The 13,484-nt window shown below is 35.3% G+C and overlaps 1 protein-coding gene across 1 annotated transcript; it reads right to left on the reverse strand.

Moving 5' to 3' along the window:
- Positions 1–544: 544 nt before the first annotated feature.
- Positions 545–2,825, reverse strand: LOC122074588 (calcium uniporter protein 2, mitochondrial-like). Its single transcript, XM_042639479.1, has 2 exons — positions 2,126–2,825; positions 545–1,228 (listed from the first exon to the last, which is right to left on the reverse strand). The coding sequence occupies exons 1-2, from the start codon at positions 2,702–2,704 to the stop codon at positions 740–742; spliced, it is 1,068 nt and encodes a 355-aa protein (XP_042495413.1). The 5' UTR covers positions 2,705–2,825; the 3' UTR covers positions 545–739.
- Positions 2,826–13,484: the final 10,659 nt, after the last annotated feature.

Raw genomic sequence — 13,484 nt, forward strand, 5'->3', positions numbered from 1 at the left:
CATTCAAAAGTGAGAACTTGACTAGCAAAATGAAAATGAGAGCAGAAAGGCCCAACCATTGAATGAAATGGACCACACTTTTTGAGGGATTGAGATAATTTTCACTTTCTCAAAGAGTTTATACCAAAGGAAGTACTTTAACTCCTTTCCTGGCAATACATATTCTGTTTTTTTCACTTGCACCCTGCTTTCGATTTTGTTGATTCAATTTGAGCCCAGGTCTGTACCCTGTATCGCTGAAAGTCTAGAAGAGATGCTGATTCTCCATAGATGGGTGCAAACCTTTATAACCACGAAGATCTTGAACAAATTCTAAACCTGTTAATTGGTAAAAGCCATTCATTTTCACCTCACCCCAGAATGTAATAACTATTTGGCATCTTGAATCTCCATACCCATTTGTCTGAAAAAAAAAAATTCAGTTCTTCCTTAATCTTATTTTCAATTTGAGCCACCTAATGAATTAGATTTCCACCCCTTGGCTGTGATTACACAATAATAGACTGAGGTGCTTCTTCTGGATTAATTTTACTGAACCAAAGTATGAACTAAATCCCGGTATGTATTAAAGATACTACCTAACTTTTATACACTCAAATCATATATTGATTGTAACAATTAACAAAATTGTTTGTTTTTCTTAACCCTTCTTTTTTTTCTTTTTCTTTTTCTTTTTTGGAGTTCGGGAAGGGGAGTATCTTTTGGATGTCTCTTCAGAGAATTTGTCAAACTGAAAATCTTAATGATGAAGAGCTGCACCAAGCAAAGTCTTATCAGAGTGATTTAGTGGTGCGGATGAAGGTGGTTGTTCAGAAGTAAGCGAATAACAGGCTCTATGGAGCTCGTTAAACCTTTCGATGTCGAAATTCTTGTTCTTCATCAGCCGCTTCTGTTTGACGCTAAAGCGGCTCTCGTAGAACCCTTCGAAAGAAGGGTCTCTGGCAGTCCTCAGGAAGAAGGCATAGCCCGCCATGAAGTAAACAGAGGTCACATAGAAGCATATAGGTTCCATCACATCCCAAGATAACTCCCAGAAGGTGAGCCTCATGAATGCTGCAGTCTGAACTACGAGGAAGCCAAGCCCTGCCCATAGCTCCCTTCGAACCAACGCATCTGCTTTTTCGTCTATTACTGCCTTCTGCTTCTCCATCTCTTCAAGTTCTTTCTTTCTGGGGTCGTTTGGGTGGGATATTGATAGAGGAATTATGGCTTCCATAGCTTTTGCTACCTGTAAAATCACAACAAAACCGGCCAACATTTGGGTAACTCTCTCCAACAACCAGCAGTTACTTCATACACAAACATCAATCACTGAAAGCACCATGAGATGCCCAAAGGCTCACTCTAATTGATCTATACAACAAACAATGAAAAAAAAAATCTAAATTTTGAACTTTTTTGATGAAATTGTCTTTTACTTGCATGAGCTTTTATCTCTTCTTGAAGCTCAGAACGCAAGCCCCCCTTTCCCTTTCTTACCATCAACCTCAACAAACCCCACAGACCCATAACCCCCATTTGCCCCACGTCTACCTTCTTTCTCCTTCTCTCTCTCCAACTCGCTTACGTCTCTATATCTATTTTTTTTTTTTTTAATTATGAAAATCGTGTAAAATGGGGAAGAAGGTGGGCCAAGAGAGAAAGCAGTTAGCATCCGCATCCTCCTCCAGTCCTTCGTCTCCATGTCCGCTGGACAGGAAGAGACAAACCTGTCAGTGGAAAAAGGAAAGTTGCTGAGGGTAGTTTTGGTTTTTAATTCTCCTAAGGTTACCATCTCAAACATGTAACCTCAATACACGTTTGTTTGGATCTGGCCGAGATGGCGTAGGGTTGGTTTCCTGTTCAAGAAGAAACATGACACAAAAAAAATCATAAAATAATATCAGATCTCTGTACATTCAAGTTTCAACAAAAAAAAAAAAAAAAAAGTAAAGGTCACAAAAAAGGATTACAAATTCTCGAAAAATGAAATTCATTTCATTGCGTGAGTTGGTTGCGTCTGACGTTTCTTTCTGGTTTTTAATGTTTCGTGAACTGATTTCGTTAGTCTCTGCAATCGACAGAGATCGATAATGGAAAAAAGCAAATTAAAAAAAAAATTGCAGCAAAAAAGATAAATGTTCACCTGCTCCGGACGAAGGAACACAACGTTTCCTAAGACGATGACGTCTCCAGATTGATCCAACACTTTCGCGAACTCTAATGCCTGATCAGAAGTCAAGCAACCATTGGAGCAGATCTGAATAAACTCCGAATGTGAGATACAGCTCTTCGGAATGCTTCTCAACTTCGTTTTCAACGTTTCTAAACGTGAAAGCCTCAACAGCTTTCGTGCATCCTGGACTGAAATTTCGTCGAGCGAATTCGACCTTGTCACCGGCGGATTTAGTCCTTCCAATTGCAGGCGATCTCTGTTAGTGTTGATGCCTTTAAGCTTCTCCATCAATTTATCCCCAAGCGACAGGGACCGGAGCTCCGGCGACGCCACCGCCGATTGTACAATCGCTCTTTTCTGAAGAAACCTCCTGAAAAATCCATCGTCGCCGGAATCCGAACCGCCGAGAAATTCTTTCCGGAAGATTGCTTTGGCGGAATCAGGAGGGACTGAAGGTTGCTGGAACAGAGGAGAAGAAATGGGGGAAGAATGTGATGAGATTTTGGTTATATGGAAGAGACGCTGTGCTAGGGTTTTCCTAAACGCCATTGTTGAAGAAAGAAGAAAGAAGAAAGAACAAAGAAAAGAGAGAGAGAGAGGAGAGGTGAGGTTCTGCTTCGGAGCTCCGGTGATCAAGGGCTTTGTTCTTTGAATCACAAGAATGAAGAAGGTGTTGTGCCATTATATATAGGTCCCCATTCCCAAGATGGAGGGAGGGAAAAGAAGGTGAGGGAGAGCCTAAGAGGACGAGAAATGTGTTGAAAATATCGCGATAATTTGAAATATCAAAAAAGCCTGATAATTTGAAATATCAAAAAAGCCAGTAAGGGCGAATATTCGTGAAGAATATCTCCTAAATATCGAGTTATATTCGGATTTCCAAGTGAAATATGTTCATACGTTTCTTCCATACTTTTCAAACGATAAGATTTCCAAGTTAAAATCTCGAAAAAATAGCAAGATATCGTGATTTTGGGAGGTGAGTCGGGGTTGGGGTTGAGGTTGAGAACTGAAAGACGAAAATACCCTCGAATCCACACGTTACTTCTAGTTTTAGCCTTTACGGCTTTATAATGTAGACCACACCCCCAAAGCATCCAACGTTCCAACGTATCCATCTCACACGTGAACCCTAATCCAATTAATCAAAACCGTTAGATGTTCTAATATTTTTTTTTTTACCATAGCATCAGAGTCCACATGTTGTCGAAGACTTCGAGGGTCGGTATTCAGATCAGACAGCTATTAATTACTAGTCGTGATGTGGTGATGATGTGTAACGTATCACTCCATTCTTATCCATTATAACAAAAGAAACGGTTCATCAGAAACAATCTGTATTTTCCCTCATCACGCTATTTTCATGTCCTCATTCTTAACCCATTTTCTCTTGACTAAATCAGAAAACTAAGGTTGCTAATTTTGATCTGGATTCTGGATATGGTAAATCTGCGTCGACGTGTAGCCACATCCCTTCCGATTTTTCACATCCTTTGGGTATTAATTACAGTAATTAAGGTAATAAAAACCAGATAAGTAACTAATAATTGCGAGTTTTTTTTTTTTTTAAATTGAATTTACAAAAAAGCACGTATCGGTTAATGTTACACCTATATGGCGATATCGATATGTATCGGTTAGGTAATCGATGAAAGGGATTTGGCAGCGCTTGCACCGCTGCGCGAACTTCCACCCGTCCACCCATCGCACATCTCGCACATCGCAAGGCCTAAACGCCGAGGTAATGGGGCACGGCGACCAGCAAAGCCTGCGCACTTGCGCAGGGTTGTCTTTATTCTCGAAGTACATTACTGATTTGAAATTAAAGTTTCACACTAATTTCAACGCCACCGGTCTCAGTAGAAGCCTCCCCCAGGTTGAGTGAATTGGGGGCCGGGGGGAGAGGGGGGGGGGGCGCTTTGTTTTGTTTCGCATTACGTGCCTCTTGGTCATTCTTAGCAGGTAGCCATGCATGGAATTCGTGTTGCTTGTTTCCCTCAGTTGGGTCAGTGAATCAGTAATTAAACAGATTCGATGCTCTGATACTGTTCCAGGTAGCTCTAGCTCTAGCTCTAGCTCGATCTAGAGAGGGTTATGGGTATTGGTAGTGGGAGTGGTAATGGTTGTCTCAGCTCAGATTCAGGGTCCTGTCTTTGGATTACAGTACATTCTGAAACCACAGATCTGGAATCGTTGTCATTTGAGAAGTGCTGCCTTTCAGGGAAGATGCCTTTTGGTTCAATTGAGACAGAACCTGATATGATCTAATTTGGGAAATTTGGCTTCACTTGTTTGGTATAGAATCTGATTTGGAAGGTGACGCTTCAAAGCATCAAAATTTGTAATGTTCTCTCTAGAGGATTAGAGAGAGGAGGACACAAAAAGGGTTTGAAATGGAAATGGGTGGTGGGAGTGGTGGGTGCATCAGTGCATGAGAGTGTGAGACCAAGAAAGACACCAAGTAGGGGACCCCTGTATGACTCTGTTTGCTGTGGTTAGTCTTGTGACTCTTAACGAGTTTGGATTCCCTGCTCAAGCCTTATCCTCAAGTCAATTTTAATAATAATAAAAAAGTATTAACCTTTGAGGCACATAAATTCTCTGCAGGGACACAATGAGTGATAGTGAACATCCGACAACTAAGATGCCTGTTAGGAGTCTTCTAGTCATTGAATTCTCATTGCCACTCACGACCAACTGTAGAGGATTTGAGTCGACCTTTGAGATGCCTTTTCCTACCTTAATTGTTGGTAAAAATGTAAAATCAATTCGGTCCAAATAATAAATGGTAGAAACAAAATTGAGTCTTTTATTAAATATTTCTAATATTTCTGATCATAATCTATTAATAAATGTTTTGACATGAAATATCGTTTCTAGAATAGAATGACTATCAAACTCTGCATAAATGTCTTTTTATTATCAGTTTCAGTGTCATTTTATTGTTAATTCGAGTTTATTGTTTTGGGCCCAATTGAGAGTCAACATATTAAATATGATGCTGCAGAGCTTAAACCATGACATTTAGGCCTAAATTGTGACTTGACAAATAAAATAATTTAAAATAAGAAAAAAAAAAAAAAAAAAAGCTTTATAAGTCTGATGTTGCCTATGCCCAAATATAGGTGGATGTGAAAAGGCTGCATTACCCCGTTCCTTTGTGTGCTGAAGATACTTTCACTCGTCGGTATTGTCTACATCAGATTGGTAAGATTTATTTCTCCCTTTAAAATAACTTATAAAGTGTAAATCCACTACAAAACATGAGAAAACTTATATAGAATGTGAAGACTAACAGATTTAGTATGTGTACTTTGCGTAATTACATATCAATTTCACTTCTTAAGACCAAAATTGAACCATTTAATAAACGATTCACTTCTTAAAACTATTGAAGCGTTTAATAAACGATTTCACTTCTTGAAATTAGAACTTTTTATTTTTAATAGATCTTAAAACTAAAACTGAACCAGATAATAAATGATTTATCAGATATAGTTTAAACGGTTGGGTTTCAGTTTGCAACACCCTTGGCAGTTGACAAGTGTGAGAAAGTTTCAGAGTTCAATCCTTCTTTATCCCTTGGGTCCACCAACCTTAAGAGGTTCATGGTTCTCATGGTCCCAGACCTATCAAACCATTTGCATGGATAGGATGCCAGAGATGAGGCAAAGACTAGTATGGATAAAGATGGCCTAATATTTGGTTAATATATACTATTGTTTCCTGAAATTAATACAAGAGATGGCCTAATATTTGGTCAGATAGTGCCAGGTCTTGCCACCACCAAGCAAAGCCCATATGGCCATAGGTTTGTTATCATCCATGAATATAATTAAGATGTGGACACCATCCATAATTTCACATTAACTATATTAGCATACGAGCTTGAGGCCAAATGGCCAATACATGCATTCACAGTTCATGTTCCACTAATCAAACTGGATTAAGGATAATTTTAGCTAAAACAAAATTATGATTTCGAGTGTGTTTTCTACTAGTAGACACACAAGAGGTTGGTCTTCAGTCTTCATTTGGTTGGGTCATTCCAATTATATTGCAGTTGTTGACAACATGTTTGTTATGTCTTTTTTCATTAGACCCCTTGAGCTGTGCATGATTTCTAAATATTCCCAACTTGAATAAGTTAAGTCAAAGTGGAAACTTATTAGCGTATCAATATTCTTGGTTAATTATATTGGAGTTTATTGTGTATATGTTGTCTTGTTGGTCTATGATGTCTTGTATTCCATTGCAGTTTAATTCAAGGAGTACTAGTCCAAGAGCCTCGACAAAACAGAATGGCGGTCTCGCTATATATTTGTGTCAAGGTTTACTTTTTCTATAATGGAAGTAATTTGAGAGAGGAGTGAGGACGAGCGTTGTAACCTATTTTCTATTGATAGTGAAGCAGAATCTCATCTCACTGAGGATATAGGCAATATTGTCTAACCTCGTAAACCTGTGTGCATTGTTTGTTATTATTTTTTCATTATCTTCTGTATCGCATTTAGGGTAGTGTTTCTACATGTCTATCATTTAGGGGCAGATTTCGATGCAATAGTAAAATTGCTCCATTATGACTCGATAGTCGCAAGTTCAAATCCGAAATCAGTCTATCTATAAAGCGAAGGTAAAATTGCGTTCATTGCTCTCTCTCTTCTTTCTCACAATGTGGATCCCTTTTTTATAAATCATAAGGTGAGTCTCTCCTGTGTGCCTATTGAGTTGGCTTAAAATATTTTAATACATGCGAGTGACATGTAGATCCCACTCCCCATAATTTTATATGTAAACTATATTATCTTGGAAATATGTATAATATATTAATGAAAAATCTCATTTAACCCACTATATTTAAAAAGGCAAAAGTTCATCACTATATTCTATCTTGATAAGATCATAAGGATGACCATCAATTTTTTGCCATGTGGATAGTTGGTTGCCAATAGAATGTTGTATAAGTTGTACATATTATGGATAATAATGTGTAACCCAAGGGGGTAGCGTAGTTGGTGAGCAACGAATTTGGTACGATTTGTAAACTCAGACGTCCTAAGTTTGACTCCACTAGGCACAGACCACTCACACAGGGTGTTTAGTGCTCTTCGTTGCTTTCAGTAAAAGTTGAATGGTTCTCATTTAACCCCGTTATGACCCAGTCCATGTGGTTGTAGGGTTAGTTTGGCCCGCAGGACTAATTAGGCCAAAGGCCAAAATACACATTGTTAGCAAAAAAAAAAAAAAAAAAAGAATAAGAATGTGTCAAATTTCATACTCAAATATATATGCCCATGGATCCTCTTGTAGTCCTTGATTTTTAAAACTTTTTTTTTTTTTTAACAAAATCTTTATTTTATCGCTTGGTGATCTAGGTTTAATTTAAAACGTAACATATAGCTAGATAGATGAACTTGGCTTTCAGTGGACAAAATTTGGACCAATTCAATCTGCCATATGATAGATAACAAGCATCTGCATGGACAGGATGCTAGAGGTGAGGCAAAGACTAGTATTGATAAAGGTAGCCTAAGTGCCTAATATTTGGTCAAATAGTGCCAGGTCTTAGTGGCATACCACCGAGCAAATCTCATATGTTTGTTATTGTCACTGAATTAAGATATGGATACCATCTATAAGTCTAAATTAACCATATAAGGATACGAGCTTGAGGCCAATACATTCACAATGCATATTCCGTGGTTCTAATAAAACCAGATTGTTTACCCAAAAAAATAAATAACTACATAAATAAAACCAGATTATAGTTAATTTTAGGCTATCTTTGGTATGATTTCTATTTGTATTTATTAACTATTTTTTAGAAATTATTTGAGACAATAAATTATGGACCACAAATAGTATTTGTTTAGTTACTATTTATAAAATAGATTACATAATGAAAAAATAAGTTTCATGTTTCACCTTCAACTTTGAGCTTTGAGTTAGAGAGATGATAGGATTTGGGGTTTTTTATTGTAAAATTATAAAACACATTGAAGTTACCTATTTACCTTTGATTTTGAGTAGTTTAACACATGTACTCATTTAAGGAAGCGCAAAAATCACAAAAATCAATATAAATGATTTGTTGCCACAAATCACAAATAGCTTGAGAGTAATTTGTGATTTGTGATTTATTCTAATTTATTATAAATAGAAATAAATGCTATAAATTATACCAAACACTTGTAAAAATAGAAATAAATCAAATAAATACAAATAGAAACCAAACCAAAGAGAGCCTAGTAGACACATATGAGGTTGTTCTTCTCTTAGGTCACTCCATTTATATTGTAATTGTTAGACAAAATATTTTTGTTATGTCTTCATCATTATACTCCATGAGTTGTGTATAATTACGAATATACTTTCAACTTGAATAAGTTGATGACTTAAGTTAAAGTGGAAATTAGCTTATCACTATTCAGTTTATTTGTTGCAATTAATTTAAGAGGAGGGGTTCTTCTTTCGCCATGGGTGAACAGAAACTCAATCATTTTTTTAATGTTCATATATAGTCTATCATTTAATTAGCGATTAATTTTTTTATTTAATATTACTACACTTCCAAATTTATTTGAAAAATCTATTTATGTATTTTCAACCCCTTTTAGTTTGAAGAAAAGGTAAAGATGAAAAATTCCATATTAATATAACAATCTATCTGATTGTGATGAATTACTATATTTGCCATATAGTCTATCAATGGAATTTAAAATTTTAAGACAAGAACACATACACTTTATAGATAATTTTAGGGAAACACATGTACATTGCTCTTACATTCTTTCTCCTCCCTAATCATGTGGGCTCCTTGTATGCAAACCGTGAGGTACTCTTTCCCGTGTGTCTATTTAATTGGTTTGGTTAAAAAAAAAAAAAGGCTATGCTTAGAATATTCCAATACATACGAGTAGATCCTCTCTCCATAATTTTATATGTATATATCTTAGAATTATGTATAATATATTAATGCAAAATCTCATTAAGTCCAATGTATTTAAAAGGCAAAAATTCATCATCACGGTCTTGGAGCTACAGTGGGAACCGAGTGAACAAAAACATTTCAAGATCTACCATTGAGGTTGGTCCCACCAGTTAATAGCAGGTCTCATCGACTTAGATGAGTTAGAATTCCCATCTTTATCAAGTAAATAAAACAATCACCTAGGACCTTTTCTAGCTGGACTCTATTTTGAAAATGTCAAGCACATCATAAAGATTTCATAATCCCTTCAACAATTACCCAACTATTTCTTTAATATTCTTCTCTTTTTTTGTCCATCTAAATTTAGAGAACTTTTCTTCGATGTTGTTTGTACATTTTGCTTTCATGTGAAAGATATATAAAACCAGGATTTTTCTCTAGCATCATCCCCCACATCCTCCAAAAAAAAAAATCAAGTATGCTGACCATGAACCTTTACCCTTATGATTTATTTCAACATAAAAGTTTTCTCTGTCGACTATATATTTGCTCATCATATGAGGCGCAGATTTAGGAATAAGTATCGTATCAATCAACATGTATTGATATTGGCAGCGATTGTTATTGATAAAACATTGATACATATTTGTTGACACCATCAAATGGGAGAGGATTGTTGTAAAAAATTGGCTTTTTATATTGGAATTTGCTGAATAAGGACCATTAATGCCAATTGATATCGATATTAATAGCAACCAGTGCTACTTCTAGTGTCGATACTGTGAACTAAAACCTTGCATTGTTAAATATTTAACTCTGATTTTTATGAAATCAATTTCCTTTTATTTTTTTAAAGAGTAAATATTTGTCTAATCATGGGTGGTGACACATAAATAGTCATCATCCTATACGGCACACAAGAGAATCATTTCCTGACTAGGCGACTATTTTAGTATGCTAACCATGCACATGTTACATGTAATTGTATAAAGCTTAAAATATTGAAATAAAATGTCATCTTTGGATAACTTTCCTTCAAAGAAAATTTTATAAAGAGACTTGAGTATGTAGTGATTAATATATATGGTTGAGATGAGATCCTAAAACTTAAGATATAGTATTAATCTAAAATCTCTATCCAATGGTTAAGTTGACCATACTACCCTTTCACATGGCTTTTTTTTTTCATTACCTTTGTGAAGGAATATACTTAGTCATGTGTCCTCGCGTTTAGGAACTAATTAGTTGATGTCAAAATAATTTTATTTTATTTTGGAAAATAAATTAGGTTAGATGATATAAAATAGAATAAAATAACTCTATAAAACAAAAGAGGCATCACCAATTTATCAGAAATGATAGGTGGTTATGCAACAAGTATGACATGGTACATTGTTTGAAATACATAATTTATCGCATACCCTTGTTTTTTAAATCCAAAAATATCTAAGACCCTTCACCGACATTTAAGATTTTCTTAGTAGTAAAGATAACTTATTAACTGATAATTAACATTTTCTACATTTTTATATCACTACGTACCCCCTTCCACACAGTAAAAGAAAAAAATGTTTTCTTCATGCTTATTTCTGTACCCCTTTTCATCACACTTGCAACTTTTTAGCTAAATAGATTTGTGACTCGACCAATCTTGATTTCCTTTGATTAAATTTATAATAATCTGGGTATTTTTAATTAGTCTATAAATTTGATCAAGAACAAAAGATGGTGTTGATAGTATGTTCACTGAATTTAGAACCTAACCAAACTACCACATGAAAATAATATTAGCCATGACAAAAGGCGTTTCAGGTGCAAGCTAGTATGATACAACTTTATATGTATAAGGTATATTATGTAGAGTCTAAAGCTTCATTTTATTATTTTCAATTTATAAAAAATAAAAATAAAAATTTGACCACATGTCTAATTTGAACTCACCTTAGTTGCATGTATAACCTGTTGTTTATATTAGAAAAAAAAAAAAAAAAAACTTTGTCTATTTTGAGACTTGGTTTTTCTTCACCCATATAATGAATATAGGAAATAGAGAATCTTCTCATCATAGATATCAAACCTATGATTAGCATGGGGAGGGCTAAGATGATAAAGGAGTCCAACCATGATAGAGGACAGAATTAATGATATCCTATAGAAGGTGAGGTATTCTTACTTCTCGACGAGCGAAGAAAACATAATCTCATTTATGGGGTCCTTGCCTCAAGCGTCAAAGCTTAGAAGATCTATGGAGGGAATCTTTCTAGGAGCTACCCACTTTGTGATAAGCATGTTTTTTTTTTTTGGGTAAAGACAAGCATGCTCAATCTTTTGAATCTTTTAGAAAGAATAGGCGGCAGATGTAGCTAAGTGGATTAACGCCCTCTTGGGTATCAATTTTTTTTTTTCTTTTTACCTATTTGATAAAAATCATTAATGAAAACTATTTTTTTATCAAAATATAAAAATGGTTTGGTAACTACTTGAAGAAAATGGTTTTTTTTGGACGAAATAGGTGAAGAGATGGTCATTTCACCCATCTTCCTTATAACACTCTTTCTTCACTTTGGATTGAAGAAGAGGGGGCAAGGGGCTTGGATTTCTAATTATAAAATAAATGACTACTTTAACCCTTCCATATTGAGACTTTAAGCATGTGCTAATTAAAATTTAATACAAAAATAAATGCAAAAATAGTTGAAAATCAATTTTGGCCAAAATACATAAATGACTCTTGATATCTTTTTGTTTTTTTTGTGTCTTATCAATTTTATTTTTTAAATAGAAACAAAATTCCATAAATGATAACAAATGCAATCAAAACCGTTTTTGTTAACAAAAATAAAAAAAGAAAATGATACCAAAGAGGGCCTAAGGCAGTGGATTGTGAATCCACCATGTGTGAGTTCAATTCCCATCGTTCACCCATTTTTCCCATCTCATTTATTTCATTTTTTCCCTTTTTCCCTTTTGTAAAGACGAAGAAAGATAGTTTCTATTAAGTCATTAATCATATCCCATGGGTTATTTACCAAAATTTACCAAAACAAAAGTAACTTTAGGTTAAAAACGAAAAATCCTCTACCTATCCAGCAACGTGTGAAAAAAATATTGTCGGGCCAGTTCTTTAAAGAACTGAAGAGGAAAGACGGCTAGCTTGGTTTGTGTGGGTCAGGGCCCAGGGGTATCTGCTGGCTAAGCTTAACAATCCGTTATTCCCTTTCGTTATTCCTGTGGTTTAAAATTGCGTGGCATCTCTCTCTTTTGCCCTTTTTTAAATCCAACATTTAAATTGCTTCACGTACGACCTACCGACATGTATCAGGAGGAGGGAGGTCCACCGACCAGGCGACCACCCCACCCCTGGTGGTCCACCTTTCCCCCTCTTATCCCTAAACCAAAAATAATAATAATGTTAATCCAATTTTTTGGGAAATGTTTAGCATAACTGGTCGGCCACCCCGTTTGGACTATGGAGGCCAACCAAATTTGCCAAGTGGATTTTTCATTAAAAAAAAATAATGGTTTGCCTAATGCCTGTGAAGGTTAGCATCAGTTTCTTTTATTGGTATTAGTGTGGATTTAGGATTTTAAGGTTTAAGGTTTATTGATTTCAATATGATATAGATACATATCAACTAATACATTAATACAATATTAATGCTTAAACCTATGCATTCTGACTATTTCTAAGATATATCTAGAAATCAAATATACCAAAGATCGAGCTTTTCTCAATTCATTGTTCAACTATGATCACCATTGCACTTGAATAGATGTCAGATTGGAAAGGGTATTTCGAACCTCCAAGGGGGAAGAATAGCATTGATGTTAGAACTAAATAAAAAATATAGTTAAAAATCGAATAAAAAACAAGCAAGTTTTAGTTTTTTTTTTCAGTGTGTGGATGTAAGAAATTACCAAAACACCTAAAATAGGATTCAAAACAAATGCAAATGAAATTTAAATAAAAATAAATAAAATCAAAGAGAATAATGAATTTGGGCATCACAGAGAATTATTTATTTATTTCTCTCTGAAAAAACATTTAATTATTGCCAATAACTAATAAAAGATGGATCTGCCAACTCAGTTCCTTCCAAATCCCCACCGCAGAGCCCTTCTTCCTCAAAGCAACAAACTTGCTCCTAACCCATCCATTGCTGACATCAGCAGATTCCCTTACAATACTGAACACTCTCCTTCTTCTTTCCTGGAAATCTCCTACCGTGTAAGAATTAAGCAACAATCCAACCCCTCTTAGGTACTGTTTTACTTTAATTAATCCATAATTAATGTGGACCCTTTCTGTGGATGGTGGGTCCCATTTCAATTATCTCTCTCTCTCTCTCTCTCTCTCTCATCCATGATCCAGGTCTGTCTCTTCCTCAAACCTTATCT

This window comes from Macadamia integrifolia, chromosome 3 (assembly GCF_013358625.1).
Source record: "Macadamia integrifolia cultivar HAES 741 chromosome 3, SCU_Mint_v3, whole genome shotgun sequence".
NCBI classification, from domain to species: domain Eukaryota; kingdom Viridiplantae; phylum Streptophyta; class Magnoliopsida; order Proteales; family Proteaceae; genus Macadamia; species Macadamia integrifolia.

What these genes read in the sequence shown, in the direction of transcription:
- LOC122074588 (XM_042639479.1), bottom strand. Translation starts at nt 2,704, where the DNA reads ATGGCGTTTAGGAAAACCCTAGCACAGCGTCTCTTCCATATAACCAAA. An exon ending in TGTTCCTTCGTCCGGAGCAG is followed by an intron (nt 1,229 to 2,125) that starts GTGAACATTTAT and finishes GTGATTTTACAG; the next exon opens with GTAGCAAAAGCTATGGAAGC.